Source organism: Hemiscyllium ocellatum, chromosome 4 (genome assembly GCF_020745735.1).
Source record: "Hemiscyllium ocellatum isolate sHemOce1 chromosome 4, sHemOce1.pat.X.cur, whole genome shotgun sequence".
NCBI lineage: Eukaryota > Metazoa > Chordata > Chondrichthyes > Orectolobiformes > Hemiscylliidae > Hemiscyllium > Hemiscyllium ocellatum.
The window spans coordinates 11,679,392-11,698,181 of NC_083404.1; the positions used below are offsets into that span (position 1 = coordinate 11,679,392).

At 40.4% G+C, this 18,790-nt stretch overlaps 1 protein-coding gene across 3 annotated transcripts in view; it reads left to right on the plus strand.

Annotated features, from left to right (window-relative positions):
- Positions 1 to 18,790, plus strand: part of LOC132811042 (ATP-binding cassette sub-family C member 9-like) — a 141,134-nt gene that overhangs the window by 74,640 nt on the left and 47,704 nt on the right. For all 3 annotated transcript variants that reach the window (XM_060822753.1, XM_060822754.1, XM_060822755.1), the window contains exon 15: positions 13,154 to 13,277. In XM_060822753.1, coding sequence (XP_060678736.1) covers positions 13,154 to 13,277 — 124 coding nt within the window. The remainder of the gene's footprint in view (positions 1 to 13,153; positions 13,278 to 18,790) is intronic.

Here is an 18,790-nt window from a genome sequence, read left to right on the forward strand (position 1 = left end):
CTGCTACTTGCTCATTTAATGCACCTGATTTAAACATATAACCTTGTTTTTGTTTTGGTATTGTTTGTGCCCCAAAATAATTGTAAATGAACCTTATCATGGGAGTCATTGTGATGTTCTTTGATCAACATAGGAACATAAGGATTAGGAGTGGGAGTAGGCAATTCAGCCCTATGAGCGTACTCTGCCGTTTAACATGACTATGGCTGATCTTATCCTGGTCTTAGCTTCAATTTCCTACCTGCTCCGCATAGCCCTTTGTCCTATTTTTCAACAGAAACATATTTATTTCTGTCTTGAATTTTTGGTTGATCCCACTGCGCTCTGGAGCAGTAAGTTCCATTGATTTACAACCCTCTGAGTGAAGTAGTTTCTCCTCATTTCCAGATTTAAAACTACCTCCTCTCCCTCTATATCTATGACCTCTTGTTTGAGGCTGTCCCATTTGATCAGTGCCTACCTTATCAATCCTCTTGAACATTTTAAATATCTCAAACTGACTCCCTTTTTTTTTGAATTCCAGAGAGTATGAGCTAAAACTATTGGAATCAACCTGGTGAACCTGCTCTGAACTGCTTCCAGTGCCATCCACATTCTTCCTCAAATAAGACCAAAACTGGCCACAATATTCCAGTTGTGGTTTCAGCAGCACCTTATATAATTGTAACAACATTTCTTTACTTTTATAACCCAGATGTTTTGCAATAAATGCCAGGATTCCATTTGCTTTTCTTATTACAAGTTACACCTGCATACCCTCTTTGTGATTTGTGCACAAAGATGCCCAGATCCTTCTGCAGTGATGCACTTTGAACCTACTTTCTATTTAAATAATCATTTGCCTTTTTATTTTTCTAGCCCAAATGGACAACCTAGCACTTATCCACACATCAATTTCTGGCCCATTCACCTAGCCTATCAATAGCCATTTGTAAACGCTCTTCACATAATTGCTTGCTTTCTCTGTGTCCCTGCTTGCAGTTCATTTAAATTGATTGTAAATAGTCGAAATCCGAGAACTGAACTCTGTAGCACCCACTAGTTACAGTTCGCCATCCAGAGAAGGATCCATTTAACTCGATCCTCTTTTTTTTTTGTCAGTTAGCTAATCCTCTGTACAAATCAGTACTCTATCCTTAAGCCCCTAGGATCTAATATTCTGGATCAGTCTTTGATGCAGCATCTTGTCAAATGCCTTCAGGAAGTCTAGATATACCACATCCACCAGATCCTCATTATCCACATTACTGGTTACATCCTCAAAGAACTCCAAGTTTGTCAAACACAACTTGCCCTTCTTGAAACCATGCTGACACTGATAAATTGATCTTTGTTGTTCCAAATATTCAGTTATTTCCTCCTCCATAGTTGACTCAAACTTTCCCAAGACAGAGGCCAAACTAACTGGTCTATAGTTTCCCACTTCTTGCCTGTCTCCTTTTCTTTTGAATAAGAATGTCACAGTAGCATGTTTCCAATCCACTGATGCCTTTCCAGAATCCATTTTTGGAATTTTGGAAAATCATAACCAGTGCTTCCACTATCTCTGGTGACACCACCTTTAATACCATAGGGTGCTGCCCATCCAGCCCCAGGGACTCATTTACCTTTAATCCCATCTGTTTACTCATTACCTTCTCCCTCGTTTCAGTAATTTCACCAAGTTCCTCTATACTAACTGCAGTTTTAGGGAAGAAATTATTGTCTTCCACTGTGAAAACAGATTAATTATTGATTTAGTTCCATCTGCCATTTGAGTTGACCATTATTACCTTGCCATTTTTGATTTACGAATGGCCAACATTTACTTTCACTATTCTCTTCCTTTTTATTTACTTATAGAAGCTTTTGGTATCAGGGCTTATATTTCTGCCAGTTTCCTTTCATAGTTCATAGCAGCTTTTTTGTTTTTGTTTTTAATCACCCTTTGCTGATGCTTAAAGTTCTCCCAATCTTCCAGAGTGCTACTAACGTTTGCAGTATCCACCCTAGCTTTTGCCTTTGTTATCCTTGATTTCCTTGTTAAGCCATGGTTGATTTTTCACCTTTTTACAATTTCTCTTCATCTCAAGGATATACTTTAATTGACAGTAATATCTCCCTAAGTATTTGCCACTGTTCTTCAATTGTCCTGCCCTTTAATATTTTTGCCCAATCCACTAGGGCCAACTCCTTCCTCAGGCCTGTATAATTACCTTTGTTCACTGCTAAAATTCTCATATGCAACTCAGTCTTCATCTTTGAATCTGAATTTGAAGGTCTAGCAAGTTGTGGTCATTCCTTCCAAGAGGATCATTAACTGCGTGACCACTTAATAATCTTTCCGTGTTACATAATATACCTAAGTTCAGGGGACTTAATGTCACTATTTACAAACCGTATCCCTTGCATATAATACTTGTGGATAAGTTCAAAGATAATTAAAAATAAAATTTATGAAAGATATTGAAACAGTAAAATTAAGTTTCAGTATGCAAATAACTAAAAGTTAATTAACAGAATATCTTTAATTAGCTAATTCTTGTTGAATTTGTTGTATACATTCTATTTACAAAAACATTTTCCTTTGATTGTATAGCAACCCCAGTATGGTGAAGTGCGTCCTCCAAACTAATGACTGATTTTCACCCTTCTTAATGCTGTCAATTGCAAGATTTATCTTTTCTCTTTTTATATTGCAGGCCCTCTTGCCTGCCCTAAAACCATCCAATTTGGCTGTCTGGTCTGGACAGGCTACTGGGCCATGTCTGCCTCTGTCCCAACACTGTCAAGTGTGTAACTAGATCGTGCAGACTGCCAATGACTGAGAGTTCTCTTGTGCTGGTCGAAAAGGATAACCTTTTAGCCCTAACTTGATAAACATTTGCACAAAGGAATGACTTGTTTACGAAGAAACTAGTAAGCTGAAAATGTGTTGCTGGAAAAGCGCAGCATGTCAGGCAGCATCCAAGGAACAGGAGATTTGACGTTTCGGGCATAAGCCCTCCTTCAGATGGGCTTATGCCCAAAACGTCGAATCTCCTGTTCCTTGGATGCTGCCTGACCTGCTGCGCTTTTCCAGCAACACATTTTCAGCTCTGATCTCCAGCATCTGCAGACCTCACTTTCTCCTCAAAGAAACTAGTAAACAAAGATGTTTGTACTCACTGGAGTTTTGATGAAGCAATCTACTCTGCTAAACTTATGTCTTGTGTACATATAGTTTGATTTGTGAATACATGAATGTCCCATTTTTGGCTAGCAAAATTACACCTGCAAAGTAATTCCTTTGGGCTGGGGTATTAATGAGTGCAAAATGATTAGGACAGTTGACCTGACTGAAAGATTCAGAGAGCTTAATTACAAGACTTTAACCTGCAGTCAGGGATTGGAATATTTGTTCCCTGTCCACCTTGATAAAAACTCCAGATCTTACAGAAAATTCCACCGTTTGAGACACTTATGGACCTTCGTCCCTGGGAAAATCTAGGGAATTAGATCTTTTTATTCCTTATTTTGGTTTGTATTCTTATGCCTTCTCCTTCTTAAAGAATTTGCATTTATACAGCACTTTTCATGACCTTGGGAGATCCAAATGCTCTTTATAGCCATCAAAGCACGTTAAGACGTGTAGTGAATATCGCAGCATGTGAAAATGAGGCAGCCCCACTTCTGACGTTGTGAAGAAGGGTCATTTGAAGAAAGAGCTGAATGTGGTTGGGCTGAAGATGGTGACCAAGACTTCTGCAGGAATGTACAATGGCAAAGATGATAGACCTCTGTTGCAACCAACATCTTCCTTGCCAAAAAATGAAGTTAGTCCTTGACAGCTTTCATCCAGACTCCACTGATTTCAATTTTATTAGAAATCTTTCATCCTTCAATTGGTTAAATACTGCCTTGACTGTTCCTGTCACTTCTCCTCTGGAATTAAGCTTACTTTTCATAAAAAGATCAAAACTGTATTGAGATCTGTAGCCACGTGATCCAGGCAGAAGTCAAACTGAACAAGTTATTTTTTAATTTATTCATGAAGTAAAGGCATTGGTGACCTAGTCAATTGTACTATATTATCCATCCTGAAGCGTCCTTTCGAAGATGATGATGAGCTGACTTCGTGAATGGTTGTAAATCTTGATGTGTAGTCCACCTCTTTTGCTGTGAAGAAGGAACTTCCTGGATTTTGGGCTAGTGACAGTGAAGAAATGGCAATACACTTGCAAATCAGGATGATGAGTGACTTGAAAGGGAACACACAGGTGATGGTGTTCCCATGCATTTGTTGTCCTTTACCTCTGAGGAGGCAGAGGTTGTGGTCTTAGAAAATGCTGTTAGTGAAGTATTTTTTTGTGAGGGACTGTATTAGGCATTAGAAGGTGCACCCAGCAACCACTGTGCGTCAGCAATGAAGAAAGTGATTGCGGAAAGTGGTGGGTAGGCAACAATTAAGCAGGCTGGATTGAGCTGCTTGAGTAATGTTGGACCTACGCTCATCCAAGCAAGTGAAGAGAATTCTATCCCATTTCTAAGACCATAAGGCATAGGAGTGGAAGTAAGGCCAATCGGTCCATCGCGTCTACTCCGCCATTCAATCATGGCTAATGGGCATTTCAATGCCACTTACCCAGATTCTCCATGTATCCCTTAATTCCTTGCAAGATTAAGAATTTATCAATCTCTGCCTTGAAGACATTTAACGTTCCGGCCTCCACTGCATTCCGTGGCAATGAATTCCACAGGCCCATCACTCTCTGGCTGAAGAAGTTAGGAAGTGAGGAGATGAGTTACTCGCAACAGAATTACCAACACCAGATGTGTACTTGTAGCTACAGTATTTATATGGTTGGTTCAGTTAAAGTTCTGGTAACCCACAGGATGTTGATGGTGGGATATTCAGCTATAGTAATGCCATTGAACATCTGTTTGAGATGGACATTTTTTAGCACTTGTATGATATGAATATTACTTGCTATTTATTTGTCCAGGTCCTGATGCATGTGAACAAAAGCTGTTTCAATGTCTGAGGAGTTGTGAATAGTGCTGAACATTATGCAAACTTCAGTGATAGTTGGACAAAGGATACTCCAAAAGGAACTATTGGAGTGATGTCCTGTAACAATCACAGCCATCTTCCGTTGTGCTCGGAATGGCCCCAACCAATGGATTCACACTGATCCCAGTTTTGCTTGGGCACTATGATGTCATACTCTGTCAAGTAATTATTGATAAGCTTAGTTTTTATTGTCCCAGTAAATAGGATAATGACAAAATCCCTTCCTGTTTCACACCACATTGAATTGCACTTAATGAGGTACAAAGGAACAGAAAGGTACCAAATAAATCCAAAGGCTACTTACTGACAAAGTTGTACATCTTAGAATTTTCATAATCAATGCAGGTGCATTCATGATTACTGAGTGTAAGAATTGCATCTTTCTGTAATTATAGAATTATATTCTAAAAGTGAAAGACTTACAGCTCTTCAACTATTCTATAAAGTGGACACGGAAACACTTGGTGTGTACATATTGGTATTTTTAATAAATGATATTGTCTCGCTGTGAAGTTATTGAGAAGGAATTTTTGATCTTTGTGACATGAGTTCGCTGTTAATAGTTCCTTTTGAAAATATGCTGCACAGTGGTTAACTGACCTTTGAGAGCATTAATTTAAATTGTTCAGAAGTGGATTTGTTCACCGTGTGTTCTAATATAAAAGAATAACTTGTTTCTTGGAATAGGGTTACCTAGGTTCCTGAATCTTTTATGCCACGTTTGGGGAGACTTATTTTGCCTTTAAAGACCCATGCTGATGCTGCCCTCTCCTGCAGCTTATTGTAATTCAAACTTGTCAGGAATCACTCAAGCTGGAAGTTGGGGGGGGGGTCTCATCAAATAATTGCTGGTTTGACAACTAACTGTTTTGCCCCTTTTGTCCTACACTAAACAAATTACTCTGAAGTAATTTCCAGTCTTATCTTGTACCATTCACAGTTGGATACTTCTATCTGATCACATTTTGGATTCTTCTCTGAGGAAAATGTCCAATTTTGTCCATTCTTTCCTTGTATCATGTGTCTCATTTCAAACCCTAATGTCTTCTCTGTAAGCTCCCTTAGTTGTGTGAATGCCACTTTGTGAACTGCTGATCAGGTTGTGAGCATTATATACTTGGTGAGGTCTACTGAAAGCACTATACAATACACCTTAGACTTATGTTTTATTGCTCTGGTTATATTAATTAGAATTATATTAAGTATACATTTTGTTTACCTCATGTTAATGTGTTGAGTGTTGAAGTTACTCCTTGGTCTTTTACTTCAGCCTTAGCTGTTTAAGAATTATTGATATGATGCCTAATTTCCCCCAGGGATGGAGCACTTTGGGCACTTTACTAGGCTTTCAGTTGTCTGCTCTGATTCTATTCTGCTGCTTATTTGTTATTATCTGTAAATTTGACAAATCTGTGCAGTATATATTCAATCCAAGTGATCTAAGTTTGACAACCACAATCTTAACACTAATCCCTGAACATTTTACAAGCTAATTATCTCATGCACACCATGGTGTAAATGATCTTATAAATATAGCAGTAATTTTTACTTCAGATTTATCGAGTTAAAGTTAGAGTAATACAGCATAGAAACAGACCTTTTGGTTCAATTTATCCATACCAACCACATTTCCTAAACTAAACTTGTCATATCCCTCCAAACCTTCCCCATTCATGTACCTGTCAAAATGTATTTTAAATGTTATGACTGTACCTGCATCTACCACTTCCTCTGGAAAAAGTGTCTGGATGTGAACATGAATAGGAAGGTTTTAGAGGGTTATGGACAAAATGCTGGCAAATGGGACTAGATTAATTTCGGATCTCTGACTGGCATGGACGAGTTGGACTGAAGAGTCTATTTCCATGTTGTACAACCCTGTTACCCTAAGAAGGGATCTTCAATTACCCATGACATTTTTTTGTTGCTCATTTTTGAATATGGTTAACATACTAAAGTTTATCTGCAGTCACTTCTCATAACAGTTCTGTGCTTCACCTTTTTTAGTTTGTTTTAGTATGCTGAGATAAATATCATCCATCCATTTCCAGTATCTTTGAAGTTTTTTAAAAAAATTCAAATTATGTCTCATTCATAATTTAAGTCTGAAATTTACTTGGTTTACCCCTCTTGGGTAGTGTCTTCCCTTTGGAACATGTTAAAGAACGTTATCATTCAGATTTTAATGATCTTGTACTGGTACCTGATTTCAAAGATATATGAATCTATTAGAATTGTAGAATAATAAAGCAAAGAAGACCATTTAGCCTCTCCTTCTCTTTACAGTCTTAGCTGGAACTATCAAATTAATCTGACTGCATTGTTTTTTCACCAGATCCATAAATACATTTTCCTTTTTAGTATTTATGCCATTTAGGCTGTGCTTATATGTGCATGTGTAGCAGTCATGAAATCTCTAGAGTAATTTGAAATAGAGTGATCAAAATCTAACAAACCATTAAAATTTGAAAAGAAAGGATATTACTGAAGAGAAAACAACTGTTGAAGTAGAATCTTTTGATAATTTTTCAAAATCAGTTTTAAATTGTGTGTTGCATATATCCACATGAAGAGTCAGAGCTGGATATGCACAGTCAGAACTTGCAATTGGACGGTTGTTGTCAGAAGGCTCTCTCATTTGTTTAATTCTTGTTTTGAATGTTAATACTGAATCAACCACCTTGCAACTGGAAAAATATGGTATGAGGCTTGACTGAGAGCCCAAACATCTATTAGAAGATTGGAACAGCAGAATTCCAGGGAGAATGTTGCTGGATTGACAGCTTTGGTTTTGATCTGTTCTATCAATTCAACAATTCTTGCTTACAGAAGATAAAAATGTTTCAAGTTTTGCACTTTCAGCTATTGATATTTTAAATGGCTTGGTTGATTGACACTTTGGTGAGTGAGGTTTTTTCAGCAAGGGGAGGGTTATGAATAATTCATTTTCTTTAAAAATTTCTTTGACATACTTGGTCATTTTGGCTTCATTGGTTCTATGCATTGGGAATTGGCATGGAAATGCCAAAACTTGTTTTGAAGGTATGGAGAGCTTTGGTGGAGGGATTTGAGGTAGCATGGATGGGGCATGTTGGTTTGTGGTAGGGTGAGGGCTAGGGGAACTTTTTGTTTCTATTGTAATTGGGACGAAGTTGTATAGCACTAGAGTTGGTCTGTTGAGCAACCTGTTTAAACACCTACTAACTGCTCTGGCTATCTCCAAACTGTTTCCAGAGTCACTTGGCTTGACTGTAAACGGCACCCACCTCCCCACCATGAAATTGTACCTGTGGAGACTCTTTTGCTGGGAAATGTGGAATCTGCAATTGTCCTAACTTCTGCTACCCATCTTGAAGGAGAAAGTGAGGACTGCAGATGCTGGAGATCAGACCTGAAAATGTGTTGCTGGAAAAGCGCAGCAGGTTAGGCAGCATCCAAGGAGCAGGAAAATCGATGTTTCGGGCATGAGCCCTTCTTCAGGAAGGGCTGATGCCCGAATCGCCGATTCTCCTGCTCCTTGGATGCTGCCTGACCTGCTGCGCTTTTCCAGCAACACACTATCAGCTACCCATTTGAAGACAAAGATTCATCTATTGTCCCACGTAGCAACTAACCAGCTTTATTATCAAAGTCAGTATGCTAATGTCAAATTTATCGCGAGTGACATTTTACTCTAGTTCGTTCTTCATTTCTGATTGTTTAAAATATTGAAATAATTCCTTATTAGCTAACTTAGGGGTGAACCTACCTTTTGCTTGGGTACATCGCCCCAGAGTGATTTAACAGCTGTTCTGGGCATTAATTGGCACAAGACAAGACTTGACTGAATTTTACACAATGCATACAAGATTTGGAACAGCATTATTTCCTCTGACATGTCATTTACTGCAATGTTCTTTAATTTGCATTTCAACTTCACCTCTTCAGAAGTCTTTAAGTGCTTCACAACAAATTAATTTTTATCAAAGTATTATTTTATAGGGAGTCTGTCAACTAATTTATCCCACTTATACTTGTGGAACCTTGCAGTGAATAATTTTTCAATTAATCTATTTTGATGCTGGTGTTTTAAGAATACATGTTGACCCAGACATTAGAAAAACACTCTGTTTTGAAGAGTAGCAAAGGAGAAAGAGCTTAATGAACGAATAAAAGTCCACATTTAAACAAATGCTACAATAAGGGTGTGCTGACACTGTATGGTGGTGGTGGTGAAAGCACAGATCAGACGTGCTAGAGTGGGGCTTGAACTCATGCCTTGGAGTGACTTTACTGAGCCAGACTGATACTTGACTGTCCTCTTTTCCATGAACTGTGGAAAAAATGTAACACCTGCATGGCGATTGCAAGTTTGTTATCAGTTTTGTTCATCCATAGTTGGCTAGCTATTCAAATATTGAATCTATATTCAAGAAGCTCAATACCATTCAGGAGGGAGGGTGGTAGGGTGAGGGCTAGAGGAACTTATTGTTTTATTGTAATTGGGACGAAGTTGTACAGCAGTTCTTAGGCATCTTTTTTAGATTAGATTAAATTAGATTCTCTACAGTGTGGAAATGGGTCCTTCGGCCCAACAAGTCCATATCATCTTACTGACCACCCTCAACATTTATTCCCTTAAATACCAATGCACAGTGTATACTATCTACAAAATACAAAACAGCAACTTGCTTAGCTCATTCTACAACATCTTCAAAATCTGCAACTTCTACCATACTGAAGGACTAGACCTATAGATGCCTGGGAGTACCATCATGCAATTTCCGTCCAAGCTATGTACCACTCTGGTTTAGACCTATATCATTATTCTTCACATCTAACCTCACTGTGTATGTCCCTGCACCCAGAAGACTACAGCAGTTCAAGAAGGCAGTTCACCACCACCTTCTCGAGGTCCTTTAAGGATTGGTGATAAATGCTGGCCTAGCAGTGATGTCCACATCCCATGAACAAATATTTTATGAATGCATAAAGACTACAAGGAAAAAGGGGGACTTAACAATTTTATTTTGTTTGTGTGACTAACCTTGACTGATGTTGAATTAATTTATATAAAGTCATTAAAAATACATCATGCTTATTTAATGACAGCTGTACACAGTTTTATTGCACCATACCTCCTCCACAGTACATTAATAGTGTTGTCATGGTTATGTCAATATAGAGTGAACAATTTTTTTGAGTATCATGATGATTAATGACAATCTCCAAGTTTATCAAGTTAAGGAATTAGGGTGCTGCTATAGTAGATAAATCATTTTATGAAGGGTCCCCTTGTGTTTTGTGACTCTGTCTGGAAGGTAGTTTCTAGTTGACATATTTTTCTGGCTTTATTGGCCTGCTTATTTTTGTTTTTGACATTGTTGCAACTTGGATTCTGCTGAGAAATATAATCAAGATGAAAGCCAAACATAATATCGATGTAGAAGGATGCTGAGAGCTAACTATGGAGCTATGAGAAAAGTTTGAAGATTAAGTGGGAAATTGAACTAAAAATACAAAATATTTTAAGACTACTTTGAAGGATATGGGAATTAAATATATTCCCATGAGAAAAGTAAAACAAAAAACAAGGTTGGCACCATATTGTCTGAGTAAGGAGGTTCAAAATAACTACTGTATAAATAATTTTATTTCTTGAATCAGCAAGGATCCAAAAAAAGTAAGAGGATTTTACTATTTTATTACTATATTTTATTATTGTGGGGCATGATTAAGTGGTTAGCACTGCTGCCTCAGTACCAGGGTTTGATTCCAGCTTCAGGCAACTGTCTGTGTGGTGTTTGAACATTCTCCCTGTGTCTGTGTGGGTTTCTGCTGGGTGCTCTTGTTTCCTCCCACAGTCCAAAGATGTTGCAGGTTAGGCAGATTGGCCATGGTAAATTGTCTGTCACGTAAAGGGATTTGCAGGCTGGGTGAACTAGCTATGTTAAATGTGGGGACAGGGTGGGCACTGTATGGGATACTCTTTGGAGGGTTAGTGCAGACTTGATAGGCCAAATGGCCTCTTTCTGCATTGCAGGAATTCTATTATTTTATTTTATGATTGAAGTTGTACAAAATTACTTCAGTACAGCATTAAAAGGTATAGCACATACACTATTGAAAGATAATTACCTTTTGGATTTTACTGTTTAGGCCTGAACAGAATTTTCTTAATTTTAAAGGATTTGGATTTCATTGTTGCCTAATTTCTAATGTGAAATGAGTGATACAGTCGTAATGGACAGTTAAATCAGGACACTAGAGGCCAGCCCTAAATTGGGTTCTTTGGCCTTTTCTAAATATTCTGAAGTTAATGAATGAAGAATAGTTCCAAACCATCTTCAGCCCTTTCATTTATGTACATTAGAAGTCTACTCCTTGCTTTCTCTCCTTCTTTCCTTTGTCTGCAGTGCGTTGCAGACATGTTCATCTTTGCTGATACTCAACCTATAATGATGAAGTTGTCTATACAAGCAGGAAAATTCAGAGAGAAAGTGATCTCTTTAAGATGAAACGATAATTTTCAACTTGAGTGATACAATAGACAATTAGAATCATCATAATACTATATTGTTTATATCATTTATCTTTTTTCATCACTGTATCTCCTATATAATAGGTCTTGTGCCTGTAGCTAACTTTTTAAATTAATTTCAAAATTCCACTTCAAATAGTCAGCCAGACCTTGTGAAGAGAGCTGGAAGAACTTGTGCATTGTCTCCATCATTTTTTCTTTTGGGATACCCAACTGGTCATTATTTTGTGACAAGCCTCAATAGTGATAATTGGCACGATATTCTACTATTGGGGCAACAGTCATTTATCCTGTCTTTATGTGACATTCGTGAGCATATATTCTAAGTGTTGTTTCAGGATGATGAACAGAAGTGCGAAACTGAGTCATTTATCTATTGCCACCCCGACAATGACACGATTGCATAATTCCTCTAGTTCAATCATTCTTCACCTTTCCTTTTAATCTATGTTGGTGTTTTCTCCCTCCCCATTGCAGATCAGATAACATTCCATTTTCACCTCTTTAACTCATCCCAACACTCTGTTTTTCCCTCATAGAGCATGGAAACAGACCCTTTGGTCCAACCAGTACATACCGACCATAATCCCAAGCTAAACTAGTACCCCCCCCCCACCCCCGTCTGCTCCTGGCTCATATCCCTCCAAATGTTTCCTATTCACGTACTTATCCAAATGTGTTTGAAATGCTGTAATTGTACCCACATCCGCCGCTCCCTCAGGAAGGTCATTCCGTACGTGAGGTATATGTAAAACAAAATTTGCTTGTCATGGTGGCTCAGTGGTTAACACTGCTGCCTGACACTTGCCAGGGACCCAGTTCGATTCCAGCATGAGGCGACTGTCTGTGTGGAGTTTGCACATTCTCCCCGTGTCTGCGTTGCCTCCAGATGCCCAGGTTTCCTCCCACAATCCAAAGAAAAAATGTGCAGGTGAGGTGAATTGGCCTTGCTAAATTGCCCATAATGTTGACAGCATTAGTCAGAGGGAAATGGGTCTGGGTACACTGTAGGGGATCTAATCTAATCCAACCTAACGTCTTTTTTTTAATCTTTCTGTTCTCATCTTAAAAATGTGCCCCCTCCTCAGTATTGAAAACCCCCCTCCAAGAGGAAAAGGTAGCTACTGTTAACTCTATATATAGCCCTCATTATCTTATAGATTTCTATAAGGATGCTTTTCAACTTCCTCTGCATCAGTGAAAAAAGTCCCAGCCTCATTTTAACACATCTCTCCCCATTCTTTTCCTAGGTGCTACCTACATAAAAATAAGAGTTTGACTTGTTTACTGAATATTTAGTTTGGAGCGAATCCATTTTTATATTAATCAGTACTTTCATGAGAAAGATTTTTGATTTGTTTGAAGAGTAACATTTCTGATATGATTGTGCATGTAAACTTTAATTTGTTTTCTCTTCCCCATTTTTCTTTATGCCAACATTTTAAAATTATTTTTAAACAATATTAAACATTAATGAAATGCAAAAATTGAGGGAAATTTCAGACTTTTCAATAATCCATTAGCTTTGTGTCTCTCACAAAAATCTATGTTTAAGAAAATGTTTTTGAAAAGATGAATGTAATATATTATTTCTCTTCTAGTAATGGCAATGTGCTGGAAATTCACAATGGCTGTTTTACTTGGGACAGAAATTCTGACAAATTTGTACTTCAGGATATCTCCATGAAAATTCCCAGCAGTAAAGTTACGGTTATAATTGGCAAGGTAAGATTTATATCGATAAATATTTTAATAGATCAACAACCATATTATTTCTATTTTTGTGATGTTGGTCATGGAAATATCACATTAGACTGATTTGCGAGTAGAAGCTGACACCAGCAAGAATATAAACAAAGTTTGGTGGAGGTGAAGAAGATATTTTTGACAATTTCATTTGTTCAATATGTAGGATTTCATTAGATAGATTTAGCAAGCTATCCTTTCTTGAGGGGATCCAGAACACAAGGGCACCATTTCATTAGAGGCTATTCAGGAATACTTTTTCATTCAAAGCATCGTAAAAGTCTATAATTCCTCCCCATTACGCCCAGAAAATTATGGATACCCGATCAAATTGAATATTTAAGACTTGAGTTTAATAGAGTTTTCTTAGATAAGGGATGTGGGTCAAAAACAGACAGAAGAAGTCAGTGTGCAGATCAACGGTAACTCAGTTTGGTGACACATAGCATCTCCTTCTGTCTCAATCCCCCTCCAACCCTCTCCCAAAGCCAACACTCCCCATGATTCCATGCTCTGGACACAATCTTGAGAGCTAACTGTCTCTTAGTAAAAAGTGAGGTCTGCAGATGCTGGAGATCAGAGCTGAAAATGTGTTGCTGGTTAAAGCACAGCAGGTTAGGCAGCATCCAAGGAACAGGAAATTTGCCGGGAGTGGAGGTTGGGTTGGTGGGGGGTGTGGACCTGACGAGGGAGTCACGAAGGGAGTGGTCTTTGCGGAATGCTGATAGGGGAGGGGAGGGAAATATATCCCTGGTGGTGGGGTCCGTTTGGAGGTGGCGGAAATGACGGCGGATGATACGCTGTATACGGAGGTTGGTGGGGTGGTAGGTGAGAACCAGTGGGGTTCTGTCTTGGTGGCGGTTGGAGGAGCGGGGCTCAAGGGCGGAGGAGCGGGAAGTGGAGGAGATGCGGTGGAGGGCATCGTCGATCACGTCTAGGGGGAATCTGCGGTCCTTGAAGAAGGAGGCCATCTGGGCTGTACGGTATTGGAACTGGTTCTCCTGGGAGCAGATGCGGCGGAGACGAAGGAATTGGGAATATGGGATGGAGTTTTTACAGGGGGCAGGGTGGGAGGAGGTGTAGTCCAGGTAGCTGTGGGAGTCAGTCGGTCCACACTCCCCACCAACCCAACCTCCACTCCCGGCACCTTCCCCTGCAACCGCAGGAAATGTAAAACTTGCGCCCACACCTCCTCCCTTACTTCTCTCCAAGGCCCCAAGGGATCTTTCCATATCTGCCACAAATTCACCTGCACCTCCACACACATCATCTATTGCATCCGCTGCACCCGATGTGGCCTCCTCTATATTGGGGAGACGGGCCGCCTACTTGTGGAACGCTTCAGGGAACACCTCTGGGACGCCCGGACCAACCAACCCAACCACCCCGTGGCTCAACACTTTAACTCTCCCTCCCACTCCATCGAGGACATGCAGGTCCTTGGACTCCTCCATCGGCAGAACATAACAACACGACAGTTGGAGGAAGAGCGCCTCATCTTCCGCCTGGGAACCCTCCAACCACAAGGAATGAACTCAGATTTCTCCAGTTTCCTCATTTCCCCTCCCCCCACCTTGTCTCAGTCAGTTCCCTCAACTCAGGACCGCCCTCCTAACCTGCAATCTTCTTCCTGACCACTCCGGCCTATCACCCTCACCTTGACCTCCTTCCACCTATCACATCTCAACCGCCCCTCCCCCAAGTCCCTCCTCCCTACCTTTTATCTTAGCCTGCCTGGCACACTCTCCTCATTCCTGATGAAGGGCTCTGGCCCGAAACGTCGAATTTCCTGTTCCTTGGATGCTGCCTAACCTGCTGTGCTTTAACCAGCAACACATTTTCAGCTAACTGTCTCTTTCCTTGCTTCACTTTCCTCTCCCACTCTACTTCCATGCTCCATGGCCAACCTAATCTCTCACTGACTCCACTGCCTTTCCACACTTCTGGACCAGCACTCCTTTCCCTGCTCCAGATCCAATCTGCCTATAGGCACCCATACCATTTCCCAGCACTTGCCTTCTATGCCTTGGCATCACAAGTGTACATCTAAATACTACTAAAATCTTATGAAGGTTTCTGCCTCTCCTACCCTTAGAGAGTTCCAGAATCCCCCGAGCCTTAGTGAAAAAGATTTTCTTCACATCTCCTCTAAGCCTTCTCCTTACCTTAAATCTAAGCCCCCTGGTCATTGATCCCTCCACCATTCAGTAAGGACCTAAACAAGTGGTCCTGAAAGGCTGTTGCTTGAATTGGGTCTACAATTTTAACAGCATTCATTACATGAGAAAAATCCATAACTTTACTGGCTAAGGCTTTCGGGTGGATTATACAGTGGTAATTTACAAATGAAGTGAAATCAGGATTATTTCTGCAAAATAGAACAACATCTGAATTTGCATCAGGGATGGCTGTTGCACCACCAGCTGTGATGGAAGCCAGTTCCATAGTTTGCTCAAGCACTTCACTTTTGAATTTATTGTTCTGTCTTTAAGGAGCAAAAAGGTGACAAGATCTTCTTTAGTTAGGTCCTTAAATAAAACATGTGTGTAAAAACAGTCCACTGAACTGGTGTCATTCATGTCGCAGATTCATCGAACTGCAGAGAGAAGTATTCACAATCTTTCAGGTCCTGCTGCAGTTGCTGAAAGATGTCTTAATGCAAAGATTTCACTAGTCTACTGACAGTAGAAGTACCAATTGATGTACTCTGGATTGCTCTTGTTCTTCTTCGTTATTAAGTTCCTGGAATAAAGATTCAACGGCTACAGTCATTGTTTCTTTAATTGCTTCACCGTCTGGGAATGATTTTTTTCTTTTGGTTTTAACAGAAGATGACCAATGTGAAATGCTGCTTCACCACAGGCCTTACCTTTTCATGCTGGTTGAGAAGAAAATGACTGTGGAGCCTACAAACTGCATTAGCTCATCATTTGTCTTTGTCTGAAAAGTGTGGTTTAAGTGAAAGCTATTGTTGAATTTACTTCCATTGTGGTGTCATTCCAAATTCTCCTTTTTACTTATCAAAGCACTTGGATTTCATATCAGTCAAGCACCTATCTTTAACAATTGTGAACAGAAATTCATTTTTCATTCTGTGGAAGCTGTACAGTTTTGCTTTCTCTTAGATGGTCCAGATTGAATTGAATTGAATGTATTGTCACATGTACCGAAGCACAGTGAAAAGCTTTGTTTTGCTAACAATACAGGCAGGCAGATCACATCGTTGAGTAGCATAGATAAGTAAATAATAGGTAAACAGTGGCAAAAACAAAAACATAGGTACAGGCAAATGTTAATAAGAGTTTGTGAGCCCATTCAGTATTCTAACAACAGTAGGGTAGAAACTGTTCTGAAACTGGCTGGTGCATTTTCAGCTTCTGTACCTTCTCCCCGATGGTCATTACCAGAGTGGGATGGATCTTTGAGAATGCTGGCGGCCTTTCCTTGACAGCGGGCCTGGTAGATGGATTCTATAGATGGGAGGTTGGCCTTTGTGATTGTCTGGGCCGAGTTCAACATTCTCTGTAACCGTCTCCGGTCTTGAATGGTATGGTTGCCGTACAGGTTATGAAGCATCCAAACAGAATTCTCTCGGCGCACCAATAAAGGTTGGCAAGGGTATTCACTGTAAGGTCAAATTTCCTCAGCTGCCTGAGGAAGAAGAGACATTGTTGGGCATTTGTAACTAGGGCATCCACATGAAGAGTCCAAGAAAGCTTGTTGTGGATGACTACTCCCAGGAGCTTGACATTCCCCACTTGTTCCACCTCTGAGCTGTTAATGTGTAGGGGGGCATAAGTAACATCCAGCTGAAAGTCAATAATGAGTTCCTTGGTTTTGCCAGCATTGAGAGCTAGGTTGTTCTCAGTGCACCATTTTTCCGGGTCTTCCACCTCCCATTTGTAGTCTGTTTTGTCGCCATCTGAGATTCAACTGACTATGGTGGTGTCATCAGCAAACTTGTAAATGGCATTTGTCTGGTATTTGGCAATGCAGTCATGGGTTTACAATGAGTACAGTAGGGGGCTGAGTACACACCCCTGGGGGGCTGCAGTATTGAGTGTTAGTGAGGATGAAATATTGTCCTCAATCTTCACTGATTGTGGCCTGTGGGTCAGGAAACTGAGGATCCAGTTGCAGAGTGTGGAGCTTAGTCTGAGATCACTAAGTTTGGTAATCAGTCTTGAGGGGATAATAGTGTTGAAGCCTGAACTGTACTGGATGAGTAGGATTCTTAAGTAGCTTTTCTAGGTGTCAAGATGCTCTAGGGAGGACTGAAGGGCAAGTGATATGGCATCTGATGTGGATCTGTTGGTCCGATAGGTAAATTGGAATGGGTCAAAATGGGGAAAATGGAATTGATTATTGCCATGACCTGCTTTTCCAAGCACTTCATGACCATCAAAGTTAGGGCCACTGGGCAATAGTCATTGAGACATGCTGCATGAGTCTTCTTAGGCACAGGGATGATGGCCCTCTTGAAATAGGCAGGGATAGTGGCCTGCTGCAGGGAGAGGTTGAAGATGTCAGAGAAGACCTCTGCCAGTTGATCTATGCATGCTCTGAGTGCACAACCTGGTATTCCATCTGGTCCCATTGCTTTCCTTGGATTTATACAAAGGAAAACTGATCTGACCTCTGATACAGTGACTGTTGGGATAGGTTTGTCAGGACTTGTCAGAATAGGTGTAACCTCTCCGTCGAAATTCTGCTCAAAGTGAGGCTTGAAGTTGAGCCAATCTGGGAAGGATATGTTATCATCTACTATCTTGCAGTGTCTCTTTTTATAACCTATGTCATTCGGTACTTGGCATAGTTGCCGGGAGTCTGTCTGGGTCTCTAGTTTGGATCGGTATTGGTCCTTAGCTGTCTTAATGGCTCTGTGAAAGTCATACTTGGATTCCTTATATTTGAGTGGCTCTCCTGATCTGAAGGCCTCGCACTTGGGTTTTTAGCATGTTCTTTATGTCCTGATTCCTCCAGGGTTTCCTGTTGGGGAACACCTGGATTGACTTCCTCGGTATGCAGTCCTCCACACACTTGCTAATAAAGTCTGTGACGGTGGTGGTGTAGTCGTCCAAGGTACCTGCGGACTGTTTCAACATAGCCCAATCAGCTGATTCCAGACAGCACCAGAATTGATCCTCCTCCTCCGATCAGCACTGGACCTATATCCGTAAGGGGGTCTCCTGCTTGAGCTTTTGCCTGTAAGCTGGGAGAAGAAACATGGCATTGTGGTCGGAGTTCCTGAAATGAGGGCGGGGGATGGAGCAGTACGCATCCTTCAGTGTTGTAGCAGTGGTCTAAAATGTTCAGGTCCCTGGTGGGGCAGGTAATCATCTGGTGGTAATTGGGCAACATCTTCCTTAAGTTCATCACTCATCATCAGTGCTTCACCTTGTAGTTTGTGACATTGCTCTGCTGCTGGTCATGCTGCTTTCAAATATAGGGGTCATTACTGTGGTTGTGATTTGTTTCCAGGGCACCTTGTC